Source organism: Artemia sp. Qi Xiang Cuo, chromosome 14 (genome assembly GCF_049724085.1).
Source record: "Artemia sp. Qi Xiang Cuo chromosome 14, ASM4972408v1, whole genome shotgun sequence".
NCBI classification, from domain to species: Eukaryota; Metazoa; Arthropoda; class Branchiopoda; order Anostraca; family Artemiidae; genus Artemia; species Artemia sp. Qi Xiang Cuo.
Genome location: NC_142807.1, coordinates 47964980 through 47988877, shown reverse-complemented (window position 1 = coordinate 47988877; position 23898 = coordinate 47964980). Strand labels below are relative to the sequence as shown.

General features: G+C 34.8%; 1 protein-coding gene across 1 annotated transcript in view; it reads right to left on the bottom strand.

The window, feature by feature from the left end:
* The window catches only part of RhoGAP100F (Rho GTPase activating protein at 100F), a 152732-nt gene that overhangs the window by 116033 nt on the left and 12801 nt on the right, over positions 1-23898 (bottom strand). The window contains exon 4 of the mRNA XM_089099958.1: positions 22274-22424. Within this exon, the coding sequence (XP_088956084.1) occupies positions 22274-22424 (151 nt within the window). The remainder of the gene's footprint in view (positions 1-22273; positions 22425-23898) is intronic.

The window sequence follows — 23898 nt, the reverse complement described above, 5'->3', positions numbered from 1 at the left end:
TATAAACTTCAGAGAGGGCTCATTTGATTGAATATGGAAAGTTCTAGTTCACTTTTGAACGGCCAAAAGAGACCGAAGGGGCAATCAAAAAGGATCGGGAAGTTAGCCCCCCTTCCATCCTTTTCCCCAAACCCATCCGAGGAAAATTTTTAGATAACCATTTTGTTAAAAATAGTTCAAACATCAGATAATAAAAAGTTCGAGGTTGACACAAACCCATTTTTTTACTTTGATATTGTTACTTGGATACCAGTTTTGATTCTTTGATGAACATTAGATTTTGAAAAAAAAAGTTTGATTTTGAAATATGAGATTTTTAAAACTTTAAACTTTTTGCAATCAAAAACGAACAAATATTAATTCAAAGAAAAAATTCCGAAAAAGAAGTTTTGCAAAGAAAAATAAAGGCCATTTTAAACTTAAGATGAGCAGAAACAAATACCTGTAAAAATTCTAACTCAAAACGACCAGAAATTATTATTAAAGAATAAATGAAACCCAAAACGAACAGAAATTAAATATACTTTTCTTTGAGAAACTTTTTTTTTCGGAAAGTTTTTTTTAATTAATCTACAAAAATATGGATTTTTTTTTGCAAGAAGAAAGAACACGGATGCGTGTTTAGGGCAATAGGTTGCGAAATTTGGCCACTGTTCACGTGTTATATTTGCTATTGAGATATATACGTTTTTTTTAGGGGGGGGAGAGAAAATTTTATGCCGGGGGAAGTTTCCACAGAGAGAATTATCTATGGGGAAAGAATCTTCTTTCATACACGTATTGACTTCGATTGGTTTTAAGTTTTAATGTTGCTTCTTACTTTCAGTCGAAAAAACTTGTCTTTTTATTTTTAATAACAAAATAATTAGAAATTTAATACCAATTAGCCAAGTCCCGCTGGCTCAGTCAGTAGAGTGTGTGGTTAATAAGGCTCTTAATCACAGTGCCGTCAGTTTGATCCCCATTCTAGACGTTTTTCTATCCGCAGAAGGTGCAAATATTGAGAGTATATTATTTAATTGGTATATTATATTGGTATGTTTTCTTTAATTAATCTAGTAAAATATGGATTTTTTTTTGCAAGAAGAAAGAACACGGATGCGTGTTTAAAGCAGTAGGTTAAAGCAAAGAGGTGTTTAAAGCACAATAAGTGAGAATTATCTATGGTAAAGGAATCTTCCGGGGGAATTTTCCAGAGAAAATTTTAAATGGGGGGGGGGAATTCCGTAGCATGATTTGAAAAATTGTCAAATATTAAATTTAAAAAACAAGGTTTTTAGCTGAAAGTCAGGAGCCACATTAACACTTAAAACGAACAGAAATTACTCTTTATGTGAGAGGAGCTGCCCCATCATCATCTCTCGATCTTTGCGCTAATGTTTGACTTTTTGCCACAATGTTTTAAGAACGATTTCTGAAACAAAAGGCCGTTTAATTTGAATGAGAATTATTGTTAAAGAACTTTAGGACTTTAACGCAAAGAGTGAGGGATTGAGAAGGGGGCTACCTCTTTCATACACGTATTGACTTCGATTCATTTTAAGTTTTAATGTTGCTTCTTACTTTCAGTCGAAAAAACTTGTCTTTTTATTTTTAATAACAAAATAAATGGAAATTTAATACCAATTAGCCAAGTCCCGCTGGCTCAGTCGGTAGAGTGTGTGGTTAATAAGGCTCTTAATCACAGTGCCGTCAATTTGATCCCTATACTTGACGTTTTTATATCCGCAGAAGGTGCAAATATTGAGAGTATATTAATTTTTGGTATATTATATTGGAGTAGGGAGGCCTTTATAGACACCCCGGGGCCCGCGTGCTGCCATCTATAATTGAGTCTAACGCCAGGCTAACAGAATTTATTCAAGGATTATTGATCGAGTCTAATGGGGTTAATGCTCCCTTTTTCAATGTCAATTTATTTGTTGTTTCTAAGTGTAATGACTCTGGGACGAAGTTTGCACATGCGCATTGAATTCTAACGGGAAGAGATGTATTGATCGACTCGAGGGGAACCGGATTTCTGAGGAATTGATTTACATAAGCTGACGGTGAATTATTGATTCTATCGGGAATAGGATCACGTGTCTTTTTCTAAGCCAATCAGGGAGTTACGTAAGGTTTCCCATTACATCACAATTTACCCATGAGATTTTGTATATAACGGACATGAGTTGTGGCTAAACTATCATAAAGTTTTAAGACACAATGGAACAAGCATCTGATATTATTGATTTGGAAACTTTGGATACATCGATTTATAATGTGAGTTCTGTTTAGTAAATTTTCTTAGTTTATTTCCAAATAAAATCATTTTACATAGTCCCACTCCAGTAAAATTCAGGGTATACCCCCCCCCCACAATACAAACTTCACTATATGATGTTTATAGTCGATAGAAAGCGTAAAATACACTCTTTTTTGCCATGTAAACCCCATCCTCCCTCCCTCCCCTCTGTTTACGACTTTAATTCTTTCATTAGAAATTTATTCTTTTCTGTATCTTACCTAAAAGTGACAGTCAACTTCTGTCAACCCTTAGCTTTTAAGCCGCTACGACTTGACTTAAGCATTTCCGCGAAGATTTAATCAGGTGTAATAATTGAACCCTTTAAACTATACCCGGCTTTGCTAAATATACAAGATTTTGGATAGCAAAAGCTTCCGCTGAAAAGGATAGTTTTTCCCGTCAAATTAAAAAAGTTTCATGCAGAAAGAGATTGCTGCTGATTAAGCTTGCGAAATTCTATGTTCTATGTAAGAAGGAACCGAGTTATTTCCAAAATTAAGGTCTAACAAATATCTTTAGGACATTATGTAAAAGGCGGGGGGGGGAATTATGTAAGAGGGGGAGGGGGTGCTAACAACCCTTTAGAGTACATATTTTTTAGATAAATCTTGAAATGTCTCACAGGAAAACGAGAGCCATTATTCCTTTTTTTCTAGCTTTCTTTCGATAAAGTTTCTTTTATATTCCCCTGAGGGGGCGTGAAAACTAAGTTTCTTCCACATTTACGCACAAGACGAGAAGGAAAAGTCCTTAGGATTAGCATGAAGTCTAAATTAAGTGTAAATTGAATAGCATTTTTACCTATGATCACAAATTTTAGGCCTATTCGCTGGGTTAACGATCTTTTTTATGTAATTTTAAGCCTATAGACTGGAACATTTAAATTGTTTTCTAAATGGTAAAAATAGAAACATTGATTTCCATCCTAAGCTACAGACTACTGTTTGTCAAAGTTTATTTTTCACAAGTTGTGTAATAAAAACGTTTGATTTCTAAGCCTAGTATATTTCTCGCAAATTTTTACTTTTTGCTTTATTGAAAAGGGGGATAAATGCTTTCTAGACAAAATTATGGTTAGGGGCGGGGGTACTAATTTTTCTTCTGTAAAAAAAGGGGGAATCATTATTCCATACTAAATTTTTTCTTCTTTTTAAGGAAAATGATGAGAAATGCGCACCTCCGCCTGAAAAGAGGGCAAGACACACAGAGGCAACCCCTTTGAGACCATTCAATTATTAAGTATGCTGGCCCTTCCCCGACCCCAAAACAAAGCAGGAGGGATACAGGTCCATCTGCACTCCATGAGCAAGGCGAGAATGTGACTATCCCCGCCCTACACGGACAAGATGCTGCCCCCTCGAACCCCAGTTATGTTGCGGGGCCTTCTTTGGTCCTATTACAAGCCAAAAATGCACACCCTTCAAGCCCCAGTTGAGCTACGGGGCCTTCCGTGCCAGCCCCTATGCAGCCAGGTAGAAAACCGAAAAGAGAATGGACGGCTTCTCATAATATGGTGAACCCCGTTGTACAAGCCAGTGTCATCGCCGCCTCCACCACATCTATACAATGAACGGACGTCACCGTGCCATCTAACCCCCATCATGCTTTACCAGGACCATCTGGCACTCAACTGCAGCGGGAATATAAAAATGTAAGCATTTTTACCATTTTTTCAACACAGTAAAAGCGTTTCAGAGATATTAAAAGACATTTTGCTCTCAAAGGAAATATAGCGTTCTTCCTTTTGAGTGAGGTCAAGTGCATGCATTTACCCTGCTAAATTCTCTTAGCGAAGCCAAAAATGGCACTATATGCAGGTCAGGTTGGTAAGTAGCAAAATCTTTGCGATATAATCTGCATTATTAACGAACGCTTAATATTGCTTCTACTATTATTATAAAAACAATTTTCTATCGGAATGAGAGGAGATGGTCTGAAAGGGATAGGCTATCTATTAAAGACCCTGGTTTTTTCAAAGTAGATAGAGTATTAAAATGAAATTTTCTGAGGGGTTGTTTGAACAAAATCAAAACATATTAAGTTATCTTTTAGATTATATTAAGTTGGAACTTTCAGAATATATATACAGTAGAGAACAGTAAATTAACCAAATTCTACTATGCGCCTACTGCTACTACTACTAAGCACTTTTTAAATAATAATCCAATTTTAAAAGTAGGGGGAACTAGACACTTTAAAAATAAGCTATTTTCTTTTATAGGTTGTATTGGTACCATATTCACCATCACCTCCCCCCCCCTGCTCGTTAGTTGAAGAAGAAGAAGACGCGCCTGTGGAGCTCTCCAACAATTCAACATGGAATGGTAATTTACTTGAAATACCAGATAATATTGACAATTTTTTAACCGATTATTTTAATGTAGATAATAGCGCAGTTGAGCAGGGGGACTTAACTTTGCTAAGTTCAAACACCTTACAGCTTTTAGATGATTTTACCCGGGAATTAACGGGTAACCCTCCCCCCACTGATTACATACTTTCACTTCAAACTAATGAAGTGGCTTCGAACAACTTTATTATTGAACAATGTGGGGGAGGGGTTGGTCATAATGTACACGAGGGGGAGGGGGAGGGTGACAATACCCAATTTATAACATTTCCTGAATTCCAACTGTCAAATTCAATTTTAAATACGATAGTCGTTTACACTGCAACTTTTGGGGACACTTTTAATTCGCTTATGGGGGTAATTTTGTATTTGACCCTATAGAAATTGTTCATATATATATATAGATTGAATTCGTGCACTGCTAGAAAACCAGATTCAGTTGTGTGGGGGGGTAGGGATTCAATTAAGGTTTCAATTGTTTTAAAGATATTTAATTTAAATGAGGGCAAAAGTGAAGTTTATCATCATTATGTACATACCGAGATGTTAGTGGTCTATCCGCATTTGGAAAATTTTGAAGGCGTGTTTTTGGATTGGATAGACCACATTATTATGGATCTCGAAAATTATAACGAAAACGGTAGTGGGTATGCGGTTTTATTTATTGGAAATTTAAGCGTTAATGTTTGTAAATTTAAAAAAGATGTACAATGTCTTGAAATTAATACACGAATTGTTCTTATCAATCGTTCAGCCAATGCATCCTTTATCGGGCTGTGACTATGATAAAGTGTTGTATTATATTTCAATAGAACCTTCTGCACATGAGGATTAACAAATTCGCTACCGCGATCTGATTGAATTTTTCTTCATTAATCCTGTTCAAGAATACTTTCTAAAGCATGAGCAACTTCAACACCTCTCTTTGATTGCAATGAAATGGCATAGGCATAGCGACTAAAAACACTGGTTGCCACTAGAATATATTTGTAGGGTGCATTGTGACGCTATTGAATCGCATCTAAAGTTAAAAGATCAGTTTGCATTATATGCAGAGGGAAAAAGGCTTTAGTTTGTCGATATTGTTTGCCACGAAGCCTGCGATTCCGATGCAGTGTGTAACTCGGTTCATTTTCTAGATACTCTTTTGCTTTTCTTAATGTGCTGCCATCTATGTCATAGGCAACTTTAGAAAGCGTTGTGGGGGAACTTAGACTTCACGCTTCACCAATATTTTGATAGACATGCTTCAAAACTTCAACCATTTTGAACGCAAACACGTAGTGTAATGTCCACTTCCCTTTTGAACACTGAAGGGTGAATCAATCTGTCTTCGCTTTTGACTAGCCACAGGTGTTATGAAATCATTGCTGCTGCTGCTGCTAGTATTCTCCAATATTGAATCTTATTCTATGTTAAATGGTGGTGTTGGTGTTGTTGGAGGACTATATTCTCTTAGTTTCTTTAGAATTTGCTTAGTGCCAATAAGACTTTTGGGGAAGTTTGATGCATTTAGAAAGGCGTATAGATTATTGTCAAATGATAAGTCCTTTACGATTCGTCACCATATCAAAAATTAAATCAACTAGATTATAACTTTTTCCCTGAATGGTAATTCGTTTCCCTGCGCTATCAACTTGAACTTTATCATCACCAGCAGTTTCCAACCTGAGATATGCTAATACTCTTTTACTCTGTTCTCGATAGGTCACTGGCAATAGGTTTCCAATCGTTGACACTATGGAATTCAATTCCTTCTCCTTTGATTGCACAGAATCCTGTGATGTTTCCAGTTTAGGGGGATCTGTGACGATGACGGTGGATCACTCACGATAAGGTCTATGTTTGTCAACACGTCGCAATGCATCTTGAAGTAAAACTAGCTTATTGTCATCAGCAATATTCTCATCATTAATGAGTTTGCTTCGATTGTCTTCAAAATGTTCCACGGGCAAGAGGACAAGTTCAAATGGAGTCAATTTATAGGGTTAAGCCAATCTATAGAGAAAACTGTTTACAAGTCCTGCAATTATTGCCAGTAAAAGTGTAAAAAACTACCGCCCACTTGAAGGAGACGTTTTTTTTAAAAAATTTCCCTTGTTTTTGCAAGCCAAGGCACGTCCAGTGGAACGATGTTGCTTTGTCTGTTGTCTAACACCTTCTGACCAGTCTACATTGCCCTCAGTTAAATTTAAACAAAGTTCAGATATTAGACTAATGAAATCATTGTCAACACCATGTTTGAGTATAACCTTCCTGAGTGTAGGTTTTGAAGTACCTAAAACGGAAAATAAATGCCGTTGTTCGTGTAGTTTCTTCAATGTCAAGATGGCAACTAATAGGTTTTTTCTACTCTTCACCGGAAGATACACAGTAATTTCTTTGTCGAAAATATCTTTGACTATACGTAGATCCTCGGGTGTGCTCTGATTAAGATCTAGCAAAATGTACCCGTAGGCGTTATTTGTCGCCTGAGTGTACGCTGACAGCAGAAATTTGGGGACGCCTGGATACATTTGCTTATTGAGAGTTATATGCGAGCTAGAATCACGAACAACTCGATAGATAATATAGTTGGTGCAATTAAAAGCAAGGGTTCTCATACATTTGTTCTGATGAAACAGATTGTGTAGAACTAGGGTTATGGAAATGTGTTCATGATGAGAGCGAACGGTAAACAACTATAGCATTTCTTGATAAAAATGCTCAATGGATTCAGCTAAATTATCACTAATTAACCATGAATTTTTCACAATAGTATCGAAAACATCTAGTCCCCTCATATATTGTATCGGCGTAGATATGAAAATAGCAGTTGCTTTGTTATAGAATTCCTGCAATATACTATAGCAATAATAAATTTTCTTTGGCTTTTCCAAAAAACATTTTATTACAATTTTGAATTAGTTTAGCTAAAAGTGTCGTTTTCCCAATCATTGATGGGCCACACAGATCCGACCTGAATGGTATTTTAAATTGATACATAGTGCTGTTGACAACAGTCGGACTACAACTAACTGTAAACCATACTTGTCCAATGAATAAATAATAATTTTCTCATAGATCTATCTAGTACAAGAACAACAAAAACAATATTTCATTCATTTATTAACATAAAAACACTTTTCTGTTCAACAAGAACAACATTTATTAAGATATAAAACACTTCTTTTCAATAAGAACAACATTTATTATCATAAAAAACACTTCTGTTCAAACAAGAACAACATAAAAACACAACAACATTTTTTTTTTCAACAAGAACAATATTTATTATAAAAAACATTTGTTCAACAAGAACAACAAACACTATTTGTATAATAGCATTTATTGTCATAAAAAAAAACTTTTTGTCCAGCAGCACTATTTGCACACACACACACATTTTTGTCCAGCAAGAACAAACTTTTTGTACAACACTTGAAAAAAAACACGAAATTAAAATAGCACAGTTGAATACTATGAATTTAAAAGGATACCCCCCACCCCTGGGAGCCGCGGGCCGAAGGCCGGTCGCGGGCGGGACCCCCCATTCCCTGGGAGCCGCTGGCCAAAGGGCCGGCTTGGGGCGGGACCCCCCCTGGGAGCAACGGAGGATTGAAACAGTATACAATAGTCGTCGTCACTGTCATGTCACTGTTACATTCTCTTGATGTTTTCAAGATTCATTTGGATCCTTTTCGTTGAAATTCAACTGGTAGATTACATCACTAGGAGTTTCTCGTGGTCTATAATGTCACTTATACACTCTCTAGACGTTTCAACGTTCATTTTGGATTTCTTTCGTTGAAAAATAAGAGTTGGGTTATTTCAGTAGTTTTTGTTGTGGTTTACCTAGTCACTGGTGCATTCTCATGATGTTCCAAAGTTCATTTTAGATTTTTCTTTCCTTGAAATGTAAGAGTTGGAATATTTCGGTAGTGCTTGTTGTGGTTTATCTAGTCAATATTACATTCTCTTGATTTTTCAAAGTTCATTTTTGATTTTTTTTTTGTTGAAATGCAAGAGTTAGATTATTTCAGTGGTATTTTGTAGTAGTTTACCTAATCACTGTTACATTCTCTTGATGTTTCAAAGTTCATTTTAGCTTTTTTTTTGTTGAAATGCAAGAGTTAGATTATTTCAGTAGTGTTTTGTTGTGGTTTACCATGTCACTGTTACATTCTCTTGATGTTTCAAAGTTCATTTTGGATTTTTTTCGTTGAAATGTAAATGTTGGAATATTTCAGTAGTGTTTGTTGCGGTTTACCTAGTCACTGTTACATTCAGATGATGTTCCGAAGTTCATTTTAGATTTTTTTGTTGAAATGTAAGAGTTGGAATATTTCGGTAGTGTTTTATAGTGGTTTACCTTGTCACTCAGACATTCTCTTGATGTTTCAAAGTTCATTTTGGATTTTTTTTTTTTTTAAATATAAGAGTTGGATTATTTCAGTAGTGTTTTGTCGTGGTTTACCATATTACTGTTACATTTCCTTGATTTTTCAAAGCTCATTTTAGATTTCTTTAGTTGAAATGAAAGAGTTGGAATATTTCAGCAGTGTTTTGTCGTGATTTACCTTGTCACTGTTAAATTCTCTTGATGTCTCAAAGTTCATGTTGGATTTTTTTCGTTGAAATGCAAGAGTTGGAATTTTTCAGTAGTGTTTTGTTAATGTTTACCTTGTCACTGTTACTTTTTCTTGATACCTCAAATTTAATGTTAGATTTTTTTTTTCATTGACATATAAGATTTGGAATATTTCAGTAGTGTTTCGTCATTGTATGTCTTTTCACTGTTAAATTGTCTTAATTTTTAAATTTTCATTTTGGATTTATCTCATTGAAATTCAAGAGTTTAAATATTTCAGTAGTGTTGTGTCATTATTTACATTGTCACTGTTACATTCTCTCGATTTTTCAAAGTTCATTTTGTATTATTTTTTTTTTAAATGTATGAATTGGAATATTTCAGTAGTGTTTTGTCATGGTTTACCTTTTCTCTGTTACATTCTCTTGATGTTTTAAAGTTCATTTCGGATTTTTTTTCTTGAAATGTAAGAGTTGGAATATATTATTTCAGTAGTGTTTTGTCGTGGTATACCTTGTCACTGTTACATTCTCTTGATGTTTCAGAGTTCATTTTGTTTTTTTTTCGTTGAAATTCAAGAGTTGGAATGTTTAAGTATTGTTTTATGGCGATTTACTTTATCGCTGTTTCACACGTTTTGTTGAAACAGGCTAGAATAGATTAGGTTAGGTTAGCCTAAGTACGCGTGCGTACGTAGGCTAACCTAACCTAACCTAATCTAACCTATTGTAACCTAACGTATGTAACAGTGACAAGGTAAATCACGACAAAACACTACTGAAATATTCCAACTCTTGCATTTCAACGAAAAAACAACACAAAATGAACTCTGAAACATCAAGAGAATGTAACAGTGACAAGGTAAACCACGACAAACACTACTGAAATATTCCATCTCTTACATTTCAAGAAAAAAAATACTAGCAGCAGCAGCAGTAATGATTTTATAACACCTGTGGCTAGTCAAAAGCGAAGACGGATTGAATCACCCTCCAGTGTGCAAAAGGGGAGTGGACATTCCACTACGTGTTTGCGTTCAAAATGGTTGAAGTTTTATATCTTAATAAATGTTGTTCTTGTTGAAGAGAAAAGTGTTTTTATGTTAATAAATGAATGAAATATTGTTTTTGTTGTTCTTGTACTAGATAGATCTATGAGAAAATTATTATTTATTCATTGGACAAGTATGGTTTACAGCTAGTTGTAGTCCGACTGTTGTCAACAGCACTATGTATCAATTTTCTTTGGTTTTTGGAAAAACCAAAGAAAATTTATTATTGCTATAGTATTTTGCAAGAGTCCTACGATCAAATAACAGCTATTGCCGAACCCATGCTAATACAGTTCATATGAGGATATGATGTTGTCAATTTTATTGAACCAAACTCATGGTTGATTTGTAATCATTTGGCTGATTAAGTTGAGCATTTCTCAGAAAATATAGTGCAGCTGTTACCCGTTAATTATCATCATAGCCACATGTCCACAACCCTAGTTCTACACAATCTGTTTCATCAGAGCAAATGTCTGAGAACCCTTGCTTTGAATTGCACCATCCATATTATCTATCGAGTTGTTCGTGATTCTAGCTCGCACATAACTCTCAATAAGCATATATATCCAGGTGCCCCCAAATTTTTGCTGTTAGTGTATACTCAGTTAACAAATGAGCCCTTCGGGTAAATTTTTCTAGATCTAAACCAGAGCACATTCAAGGACCTACGTTTATTCACAGATTTTTTGACGACGAAATTACTATATATTTTCCGGTGAAAAGTAGAAAAAGCTATTAGTTGCCATCATGACACTGAAGAAACTACACGAACAACGGTATTTATTTTCTGTTTTAGGTACTTCAAAACCTCCACTCAGGAAGGTTATACTCAAACATGGTGTTGACAATGATTTCATTAATCTAATATCTGAACTTTGTTTAAATTTAACTGAGGGCAATGTACACTTGTCAGAAGGTGTTAGACAACAGACAAAGCAACATCTTTCCACTGTACGTGCCTTGGCTTGCAAAAACAAGGGAAATTTTTTTTAAAGAAAACGTCTCCTTCAAGCGGGCGGTAGCTTTTTACACTTTTACTGCCAATAATTGCAGGACTTGTAAACAGTTTTCTCTAGAGAATGGCTAAACCCTATAAATTGACTCCATTTTAACTTGTCCTCTCGTCCGTGGAACATTTTGAAGACAATCTAAGCAAATTCATTAATGTTGAGAATATTGCTGATGACAATAAGCTAGTTTTACTTCAAGATGCATTGCGACGTGTGGACAAACATAGACCTTATCGTGAGCGATTCACCGTCATCGTCACAGATCCCCCTAAACTGGAAACATCACAGGATTCTGTGGAATCAAAGGAGAAGGAATTGAATTCCATAGTGTCAACGATTGGAAACCTATTGCCAGTGACCTATCGAGAACAGAGTAAAAGAGTATTAGCATATCTCATGTTGGAAACTGCTGGTGATGATAAAGTTCAAGTTGATAGCGCAGGGAAACGAATTACCATTCAGGGAAAAAGTTATAATCAAGTTGATTTAATTTTTGATTTGGTGACGAATCGTAAAGGACTTTTATCATTTAAAAATAATCTATACGCCTTTCTAAATGCATCAAACTTCCCCAAAAGTCTTATTGGCAATAAGCAAATTCTAACGAAACTAAGAGAATATAGTCCTCCAGCAACACCAACACCACCATTTGAAAAAGAAGATGATTCAATATTGGAAAATACTAGCATTAGCAGCAGCAGTAATGATTTTATAACACCTGAGGCTAGTCAAAAGCGAAGACGGATTGAATCACCCTCCAGTGTGAAAAAGGGGAGTGGACATTACACTACGTGCTTGCGTTCAAAATGGTTGAAGTTCTGAAGCATGTCTATGAAAATATTGGTGAAGCGGGAAGTCTAAGTTCCCCCAAAAAGCTTTCTAAAGTTGCCTCTGAAATAGATGGCAGCTCAGTAAAAAATGAAAAAGAGTATCTAGAAAATCAACCAAGTTACACTGTGCATCGGGATCGTCGGCTTCGTGGTAAACAATATCGACAAACTAAGGCCTTCTCCCTTCTGTATATAATGCTAACTTATCTTTTAACTCTAGACGCGATGCAACAGCATCACAATACACCCTAAAAATATATTCGAGTGGCAGTCGGTTTCTTTAGTCAATGTGCCTGTGTTATTTTACTGCAATCCAAGAGAGATATTGAAGTTTCTCTTACCTTATGAAGTATTCCTGAGCAGGATGGCCGTAGAAAATTCAAACAGATGATAGCAGTAAACTTGGTCATCCTCTTTTGCAAAAGGTTCTATTGAAATATAATACAACACTTTATCATAGTCACAGCCCGATAAAGACTGCATTGGCTGAACGATTGATAAGAACAATTCGTCTATTAATTTCAAGATATTGTACATCTTTTTTAAATTTACAAATATTAACGCTTAAATTTTCAACAAATAAAACCACAGACCCACTCCTATTTTCGCTATAATTTTCGAGATACATAATAATTTGGCCTATCCAATCTGAAAACACACCCTCAAAATTTTCTAAATGTGGATAGACCACTCGCATCTTGGTATATACATAAAGATGATAAACGTTGCTTTTGCCCTCATTTAAATAAAATACCTTTAAAACAATTTAAACCTTAATTGAATCCCTACCCCCCCCCCCCACAACTGAATCTGGTTTCCTAAACGTGCACAAGTTCTATCTAAATATATATGAAAAGTTTCTATTGGACCAAATAAAAAATTACCCCCCAGAAGCGAAGTAAAAGGATCACCAAAAGTTGCAGGGCAAACGACAATCGTATTTGAAATTGAATTTGACAATTGGAAGTCGGGAAATGTTATAAATTGGGTATTGTCACCCCCCCCCTCCTCCTCTTGTATATTATCACCACCCTACCCCCACATTGCTCAATAATAGAGTTGTTCGAAGACACTTCATTAGTTTGAAGTGGAAGTATGTAATAAGTGGAGGGAGGTTCCCTGTTAATTCTCGGGTAAAATCATCTAAAAGTTGTAAGGTGTTTGAACTTAGCAAAGTTAAGTCCCCCTGCTCAACTGCGCAATTATCAAAATTAAAAAAATCGGCTAAAAAATCGTCAATATTATCTGGTATTTCAATTGAATTACCATTCCATGGTGAATTACCATTCCAATGTGGAGCTTCCATGGTGAAGCTCCACAGGCGCGTCTTCTTCTTCTCCTACTAACGAGCAGGGGGGATGGTGAATATGGTACTAATACAACCTATAAAAGAAAATTGCTTCTTTTCAAAGTGTCTAAATCCCCCTATTTTTAAAATTGGATTATTATTTAAAACGCACTTTGTAGTAGTAGCAGTATTCACATAGTAGCATTTGGTTAATTCACTGTTCAATACTCTATATATATTCTGAAAGTTCCATCTTAATACAATCTAAAAGATAACATAATAGGTTTTGATTTTGTTCAAACAACCCCTCAAAAAATTTCATATTAATACTCTATCTGCTTCGAAAAAACCGGGGTCTTTACTTGATTGCCTATCCCTTTCAGACCATCTCCTCTTATTCCGATAGAAAATTGTTTTTATAATATTTGTAGAAGCAAGATTAAGCATTCGTTAATAATGCAGTTTATATCGCAAAGATTTTGCTATTTACCAAGACCGGCATATAGTGCCTTTTTTGTCTTCGCTAAGAGAATTTAGCAGGGTTAATGCATGCACTTGACCTTATTCAAAAGGGAGAACGCTATATTTCCTTTGAGAAAAAAATGCCTTTTAATAGATCTGACACACTTTTACTGTGTTGAAAAATTGGTAAAAATGCTTACATTTTTATATTCCCGCTGCAGTTGAGTGCCAGATGGTCCTGGTAAAGCATCATGGGGGATAGATGGGACGGTGACATCCGTTTCTTGTACAGATGTGGTGGCGGTGGAGATGACACAGGCTTGTACAGCGGGGTTCACCATATTATGAGAAGCCGCCCATTCTCTTTTCGGTTTTCTACCTGGCTGCATAGGGGCTGGCACGGAAGGCCCCGTAGCTCAACTGGGGCTTGAAGGGTGTGCATTTTTGGCTTGTAATAGGACCAAAGAAGGCCCCGCAGCATAAACAGGGTTTGAGGGGGCAGCATCTTGTCCGTTTGGGGCGAGGCTAGTCACATTTTTGCTTTGCTCATGGAGTGTAGATGGACCTGTATCCTTCTTAATTTGTGTATGTGTCGTGGAAGGGCCAGCATACTTAATAATTGATGGTCTCACAGGGGTTGTCTCTGTGTGCCTTGCCCTCTTTTCAGGAGGAGGCGCGCATTTCTTATCATTGTCCTTAAAAGAAGAAAAAATTTAGTATGGAATAATGATTCCCCTTTTTACAGAAGAAAAATTAGTACCCCCGCCCCTAAGCATACTTTTGATCTAGAAAACACTTATAGCAGAGAAGTCCCTCCCCCTTTTCAGTAAAGCAAAAAGTAAAAATTTGTGAGAAATATACTAGGCTTAGTAATCAAACGTTTTATTACACAACTTGTGAAAAATAAATTTTGACAAACAGTAGTCTGTAGCCTTAGGATAGACATCAATGTTTCTATTTTTACCATTTAGAAAAAAAAATTAAATGTTCCAGTCTATAGGCTTTAAATTACATAATAAAGATCGTTAACCCAGCGAACAGGCCTAAAATTTGCGATCATAGGTAAAAATGCTATTCAATTTACGCATAATATTGTCTTCATGCAACTCCTAAAGACTTCTCTTTCTAGCCTTGTGTATCAAATTTAAAAAACCATAGTTTTCACGCCCCCTCCTGGGAATATAAAAGAAACTTTATCGAAAGAAAGCTAGAAAAAAAGGAATAATGGCTCTCGTTTTCCTGTGAGACATTTCAAGATTTATCTAAAAAATATGTACTCTAAAGGATTTTTAGCACCCCCTACCCCTTTTACATAATTCCCCCCCCCCTCTTTTACATAATTTCCTAAAAATATTTGTTAGACCTTAAATTTGGAAATAACTCGTTTCCCTCTTACATAGAACGTAGAATTTCGTAAGCTTAATCAACAGCAATCTCTTTCCGCATGAAGCTGTTTTTAATTTGACGGGAAAAACTATCTTTTTCAGCGGAAGCTTTTGCTATCCAAATTCTTGTATATTTAGCAAAGCCGGATGTACTTCAAAGGTTTCAATATTTACACCTGATTAAATCTTCGCGGAAATGCTTAAGTCAAGTCTTAGCGGCTTAAAAGCTAAGGGTTGACAGAAGTTGACTGTCACTTTTAGGTAAGATACAGAAAATAATAAATTTCTAATGAAAGAATTAAATTCGTAAACAGGGGGGAGGGAGGGAGGATGGGGTTTACATGGTAAAAAAGAGTGAATTTTACGCTTTATATCGACTATAAACATCATATAGTGGAGTTTGTATTTTTTTTGGGGGGGGGGGTATACCCTGAATTTGAATCTACTGGAGTGAGACTATTAATAAGTATTTTATTTGGAAATAAACTAAGAAAATCTTCTAAATAGAACTCAAATTATAAATCGATGTATCCAAAGTTTCCAAATCAATAATATCAGATGCTTGTTCCATTGTGTCTTAAAACTTTATGATAGTTTAGCCACAACGCATTTCCGTTATATGCAAAATCTCATGGGCAAATTGTGATGTAATGGGAACCTTACGTAACTCCCTGATTGGCTTTGAAAAAGACATGTGATCCTGTTTCCGATAGAATCAATAATTCACCGTCAGATTATGTAAATCAATTTCTCAGAATTCCAGTTCCCCTCGAGTCGATCAATACATCTCTTCCCGTTAGAATTTAATGCGCATGTGCAAACTTCGTCCCGGAGTCATTACACCTAGACACAACAAATAAATCGACCTTGAAAAAGGGGTCATTGACCCATTAGACTCGATCAATAATCCTTGAATAAATTATGTTAGCCTGGCGTTAGACTCGATTATAGATGGCAGCACGCGGGCCCCGTGGCGTCTACAGAGGCCTCTCTACTTATTGGTATGTTCTTTATATTGGCCGAATTTGGTATATTCTTTACTGAAAAGGAATTATGTTGCAAATTTTTCTTTTATAATTTCAACATTGAAAGAATAAAAATAAAATACCAGTGAAACAAAATCTTGAACTAATGAGTTTCAAGGAATTAATATCATTATATATTTAATATTCAGTATACTTTCATTAAGTTTTTCAGGTTACCTTGATTATTATAGTTATTCATTGTTTATTTGTCGTCGATGTTTTGAAAAACAAAAGCACACTATTGAAGACATATAGTTTTTAATAAAACACAAATGCTGCAATAGGTTCTAGACTTTTACGGTTAGGGGAGGGCGAAGGGGGCAGTATTCAAACCCCTGTTTGTAGTAATTTTTGTTCGCTATAGGTTTGACTTGAGTATTCACTTTTATTTTTTGCTCGTTATAAAATTTATCTATATTAGTACCTGTTATCTTCATGCTTGCTATAACCGGTCATTCTAATTTTTGTTCGCTTTGGGTTTCATTTAATCCTTAATAGTAATTCCTGGCCGTTTTGATTTTGAATTATTATAGGAAGTTATTTATACTGGTCTTAAGTTTAATATTGAACTTTGCTTTTCTTTGGAAAACTTCTTTTTCGGAAATTTTATTTTAATTAACTAAAGAAAAAATGTTCTTTTTCCACTGAAAGTACAGAGCAACCTTAAAACTTAAAACGAAAAGAAATTTTTTCGTATATTAGGGGGTCTGCCCCCTCCTCAACTCTCGCTCTTTACGCTAAAGTTTGAGTTTTTGTCCCAATTCCTTAAGAAACACCACTCAAACACAAGGGTCTTTGAATTTGAATGAGAAGTATTCGAAATACTTTAAAATACCCTAGTGCTTTTACCCTAGAAATACCCTAGTGAAATATCCCTAGTACCCAGGGCTTTACTCTAAAGTCTTTTTGTCACAGATCTTTAAAAAATCTGCTGAAACACAAGGGTCATTGAATTTGAATGAGAAGTATTTTTAAAGGACGTTGGGGTAAAGAAAAATAATGGTTGAGGAAGAAGCAGCCCCCTCATATAGGAAATAATCTCTGTTTGTTTTAGGTCTTAATGTTGCTCCTTACATTCGATTGAATAAATAACTTGCTTTTCTTATTCGATGGCATTAAAGCATATACAGGGGCTATTTCCGGTTTAATTTTTCAGGCACTACTGCATATATTGAATCGATGTTTTTCGACATGTTTGTTTCCCGTTGCATGGAAAAATGCTCGAGTCATTCCACTCCATAAGAAAAGACATGTCAGTGAAAACGAATTGCTATCGTCCGATTACATTCTTATTACTGCTTTCCAAAACTTTCTAGAGAAAGTACCAAAAAACTGTCACAACTAATTTTTCAGTAAGGTAATTTTTCAATTTGGTTTTAGGGCTGGGTAATCAACAGAGAGGCATTGATCAGACGGGCGGACGGGCGGACCAGTTAAAAAGCACTAAGTCGGACTTTTCAGCATTGAATTCAAGACCAGATTTTAAGTATTCTGTTTGCAGTGTTTGGAAAGTTTCAGAAATGTTGTCCAAAGTTTGGCTGAGGTTAAAAATGTCATCAGCATCAGTGACTAAGGAGATATTGAGGGCAGAAAGACCGCAATACATCTGACACTGGTCTTGATCCTCGAAGACATAATTATTGAAATAACAAAGTGAGGGCAATGGCCCCTCGCCTGGCTCCTTTCTTAACTGGTAAAGTTCTCTCCAGTAGTCTTATCACTTCATTTTTCTTAGGAGGGATTTATTGATAGTGGAAAGTTAGAAACAGGAGAAAACGACTATCATTGACTGGATAATTTTCTTCTGATCAGAAAATTATAGTTGCGGCTTTTTTTCGAATTAGATAAATAGTGTGAGCATCGATTCATTTAGTGTTCTTAGTTATTTTAATTCTATATTACTATTAAATAAAAGAAACAAGTTTTTAAACTGAACGTAAGGAGCGACATTAAAGCTTAAAACAAACAGAAATTATTCGGTATAATAAAGGGGCTGTCCCCTCCTCAACGCCTCGCTCTTTACGCTAAAGGTTTTTATTTTTTTAAAAAATAAATTTGTGAGACAGAGTCAAACTTTAGCGCAAAGAGCTAGTCGTTGAGGAGGGGACCGACCCGTTAATGTAAGGACTAATTTCTGTTCGTTTTGATTTTTAATGTTGCTCCTTACTTTCAGTTTAAAAAACTTGTTTTTTTATTTAATTTATGATCGTTTTTTAGTTAATGCAGCTTTTATTTTGGCTCACCGTCATTGAATAAGTAAACAAAATTTGCATAAAAATTTTACTTTTCTTTTGGTAAATGGCTGTCTCTAAATTTGGTTCTGACGTAATTTACATATTAACTTACGCAACGAACTTCTATATTCGTATATTTTTCTTCTGGCAAAAAAAAAGTTGCAGATTTTTGCAGATATGAGCTTGAAACCTATGTAAAAGGGTTTTCTGATACTTTGAATCTGACGGTGTGATTTTCATTAAAATTCTTTCACTTGTAGGGGATGTTTCCCCTCTCTCTAAAAAATCAGGTAAATTTTCTCAGGTTCGTAGCCTTTGATGAGTAATACTAAACTTGATAAAATTTATATATTTAGAATCAGCATTATAAGCCCATTCTTTTGATACATTTATTGATATCAAAACTTCGTTTTTAAAAGTTTCGATTACTATTGAGCCGTATCGCTTGCTTTTTTTTTTTTTTTTTTAATACGTATATGTTATTACGTATATGAGGGGGTTCTCCCCTTAGTCAATACCACGCGCTTTACGTTAAAATTTAAAAAAAAAAATTAATTCACAAACCCCTGAATCCCAAAGGCCGTTTAATTAGAATAGATAGCTTTTTAAATCAATAAAAAAAAAAAACTGTCGCGTGAAGCGCGAGGTATTGACCTGGGGCCCACCCCCCTCACAAGAGTAATAATTTCTGTTAGTATTAATTTCTAAAGTCGATTCTTAATTACAGTTTAAAGAGCCTGTTTTTTTTTTTAATTTAATTTCTGATCGTTTTATAAATAATGATTTGAAATTCAGTACCCCGTTCCTAGTAATGTCGATTAACCCCAATAAAGATCCTCCACGGAAAGATTCTCCCGAGTAACCCCCACCTCCAGCCCCCCCCCCCCACCAGAGAAATTCTTCCTGAAAATGTCTGTATACTTCCCAATAACCAATACAATATGTAAGCAATGGGCAAAGTTCATAACTTGCAGCCCTTCCCCTGGGAACTGTGGGGGATTAAGTCATTGTAAAAGACATATTTATTAGATTTTCGACTATGTTGAACAAAATGGTTATCTCAAAATTTTAATTGGGTGACTTTGAGAAAAACATGAGCGTGGGAGGGGGCCTAGTTGCCCTCCATTTTTTTGGTCACTTAAAAAGGGCAATTGAACTTTTAATTTCCGTTCCAATGAGCCCTCCTACGATATTCTATAACCACTGGGTCAATACGATTACCCCTGGGGAAAAAAAATTAAATAAAATTAAACACGCACCCGTGATCTTTCTTCTGGCAAAAAATGCAAAATTCCACATTTTTGTAGATAGGAGCTTGAAACCTCTACAGTAGGGTTCTCGAATATGCTGAATATGATGGTGTGATTTTCATTAGGGTTCTATAGATTTTAGGGGGTCTTTCCCCCTTTTTTTGAAAATCAGCCAAATTTTCTCAGGCGCTTAACTTTTAATGGGTATAATTAAACTTGATGAAACTTATATATTTTAAATCAGTATTAAAATCTGATTCTTTTGATGTATCTATTGGTATCAAAATTCCGTTTTTTAGAGTTTCGGTTACCATTGAGCCGGGTCACTCCTCACTTACAGTTCGTTACCACGAACTGTTTGATAAATGTCGTTTCTGGCTGTTTTCAAGAAAACAGACTTGTAATATTATGAACAGATGATAAGATTAAAGAGGACTCGTCTACAATATAAACTGAGAATCTAGAAGTAAATATGAATTGTCTTAGTCTGTGGTTTTCACGTAATTAACGTTTTTTTTTTCAAACGGAATCTTAGATTTTAAGCCAATCACCGATAATTATGTCTCATATACCGATATTGAGAACCATGGAATTACAAAAACTACCTCAAATCGTTTAACAAAGCGTTAAAGCACCAATAAAATCTGTTGAAGGTATTTTTTAAGAATATTTTTAATAATTTTTAAGAATATTTTTCAGTTTTCAATTTTAAAATTATTAATAATTCCATGATGGAATCATAATTCAATTATTGCTCGACAATTTATCTAAATACTTTTTGACCGCACACAAAACCCCTTCAGACTTCACAAAATAAAGCACTAGGATTGCGAGGAAGTTTTCTTCATAGCCCATATACTGGTCCATATGCCACAAACCATCAAACCCGAAAAAGAAAATTGAAAAGGATGAAGTATGGTTTTAGTAAACCATACATATATATATATATATATATATATATATATATATATATATATATATATATATATATATATATCAAAAATGAGACATAAAGATATTCCATCTTATATATTATCTCTAATGTTTCTAATAAACATAATCCTGGAAAGAGATTTTTTTTCTATGCGTCTATGAAATATTAAAAAAATAAACTAAACAAGATTGCAATAGATGATGCAAAAAAAGCCTTGATGACGGAAATTGAATAAGTGTTTATTTGGTTGTCAGGAGGGGGGATATTTCCAGTGTCTTGCATCTGGAGGTATTCCGAACTGATGGAAGTTTCAGTGTTTCCCATCTATTTATTTATTTTCTCTCTTTTTAATGGTAATATCGTTGCATTTAGCGACATTTGAGAGAAGAATTAAGCTTCTATGATATGTGTGCTCTATTGGGGAAACATATTATTTATTATTCCTATTGCAATCAATTATGTCCGTTCCTTCCCGTAATTACTTTATTTCTAGAGGATGAGCCCTCTCCCACCCCCCCTAAGTTTTCATGAGGTTAGCTTTAAGATTCCAAACAGTATCCACGCTAAAATTCTTTATATTCAGAATTTACAATGAAAAAACTTAGCTTTTTTCTCAAACTGTTTTAAGCAACATACTCTAATAAGCTTTAATAAGCCTTTACGGGTCGAAACAAAAGGTTGCAAAAGAACGTTCAGAGTTGGAACAAAAATTTTGCTCCTATCATTTTTTTCAATAAAACATACTTATTTTATCTTGCAATTCGCAAATACTTGACTTTTTATAAGGAGTGACATTTGAAATCTCAAAGCATGGTTTATGTAATGGTTCCCCTTCCATGGTTTATGTAATGTGAATATACGTGCCTAAATGTTGAAAAACTATAGTAAATAGAGCTGTTGACCACGCGAGACAAACTTCTTTTCCTATATAGGTTTCAAATACGTAGCATCTTACACAGGTTATCTGAAGTTTATGTTTGAAACTATACTTGAATTCCATAACGTGCAACATTTTATTAAGTTTACAAAGTTGAACCTTAAGAAAATACTTCCTGACACCCATGAGGGGCATTTGTACCTTCTAACCGTTATTCATCATACTTCTATCCTTACTCTGCAGCAATATACATTTGCCATAAAATATTTGCGTCAAGTTTTTCCAATACAATAAAAAAATACCGTGTAATGTCACCTTTATAATAAAAATCCTCTTTGCTAATACGAATCTACTCATTTATGGGGTGAGAAACAAGTATGCCTCCTTTATTCCTTAAATAATTAATCATTGTAAAATCATGCAAGCATTACAATGTGATTGCCAAACAGAATAAACTTTCATTCATCTCTCTCCCTCTCTTTTGATGACGATCAAAAATTTGTATCTCTCTTTTTGTGTAAACACATGTTGAACTTTTAGTAAAAAACAATTTGTGTCTAACTTTCTTGATGCTGAAGGCGCTGACAAAATAGAATTCTCCTTCTTTCTCTGCTAATCACATTTGTCAAAGCTAAAGCCACAAGGCACTTCAATTTATTTACAAATAAACCAAGCTCTGTGTTGTTTTCTTTCTATTTTAATAGAAAAAAATCTAACCTGCTGGATCAATTTCCATCAGCTTTTCTTTTCCATCCATGGCTGTCACACTCCTCTGTATCTGGCTTGACGTTCGTGTTAATGTAGCTGTTGGAGGTGCTAAAGTATCTTCTTGAGCAAAATCTCTTCGGAACGCATAATATGGTTGTCCCTAAATTCAAAAAGATTTGGTAAACTATGAACTTGACACTTATACAATATAAAAAACATGTTTTGCAAGTGAAACAATGCAAAAAGGTGCATTATGGCTCACTTCCACAAATGCGTGTCGTACATCTACAGCCATATTGTTGCAAATAAGCAGGAATTTGATCACCAGACTTTATCATCGCTTTATAGCGCTATGGTCTTCCCTCCTGGTCTAAATTTGGGTCCGTGCTGGCGAATTTTCACTCTGAGGGCTACACGTAATCATCAAATTACACGTTGTAGGTTCGCAAAGTTTTCTCTGCTGTTAATCCCGTGGACAAGCACTTAGTACATGTCTAGGAGGTTTAATATAATGAAGCCAGAGGATGCTATAGGAGCGCAAATCCGGCGTTTTTGTGTCTTGTTGACTTTGTATGGCTTTTTATATTTGTGTTATCTATTTTGAACTGGTGTTTTCTTGTTGTTTTGCTCCATCTGCCTTTGTTTTTGTGGAGTTAGTAAATATATATATATATATATATATATATATATATATATATATATATATATATATATATATATATATATATATATATATATATATATATATATATATATATATATATATATATATATATATATATATATATATATATATATATATATATATATATATATATATTAATAATATAACTAATATCTTTTAGATTTTATATATGTTCAATTATAATCTCTATAATTACCCTTCTTTTATCTCCACGCCAGTTCCTGTGACTTTTCAACTGTTCGAAACGTCCGAAGAGTCATCATTTCAAAATTCATTCACGATGCGGACCAATTTTTATCTTAGAGCTTCGACGGTTTCAAATTATGTTTCACTTGCTGTAAGTTTGATCATTGTCAATTTGAGGAAAAGATACTAGTCAAATGGTAACAGGTAAGGTGGGCAGGGTGTATTTTCCAGTGCCTAAATGTTATACTTGGCTAAAAACGAATTGGAAAATGATGAATTGTGAGCAGATAAATTGTCGTGATTAGTAGCCTTTGTCCTTCTTTCACAATTGGAGCATATTTTTTTTCAGTTTTTTGGAGTCATGTAAAAACCTCAAAGTACAAGATTAATGTAATCACCAGCTAGACGTTAAGGAGCCTTGTTAAGGTGAACAATACCCTGGTAACCGAAAAAGCAAAATCAAAAATCATTGCTTTGAACTTTGATTCGCTCTTATTGCAAGTAGTCCAGCAACTGTTCAAGGAATCGTCAGCGAAATAGTACATCTTACCAATATGCTTAGTATTAAAGTATACACCGATAAAACCAAAGAATACCCTTCAGGGGTGGATCCAGTTTTTTTAGAGGGGGGGCGCAAAATAGGTTGACCCGATAAACTTGCGTTAGGAACAAGTTTAATAAACGCAAACTTGCGTTAATTAAGTAAATTACACTACTTTAAACTATGTTAGGGGGCGCGCGCCCCCTCCACCCTGGATGGGCC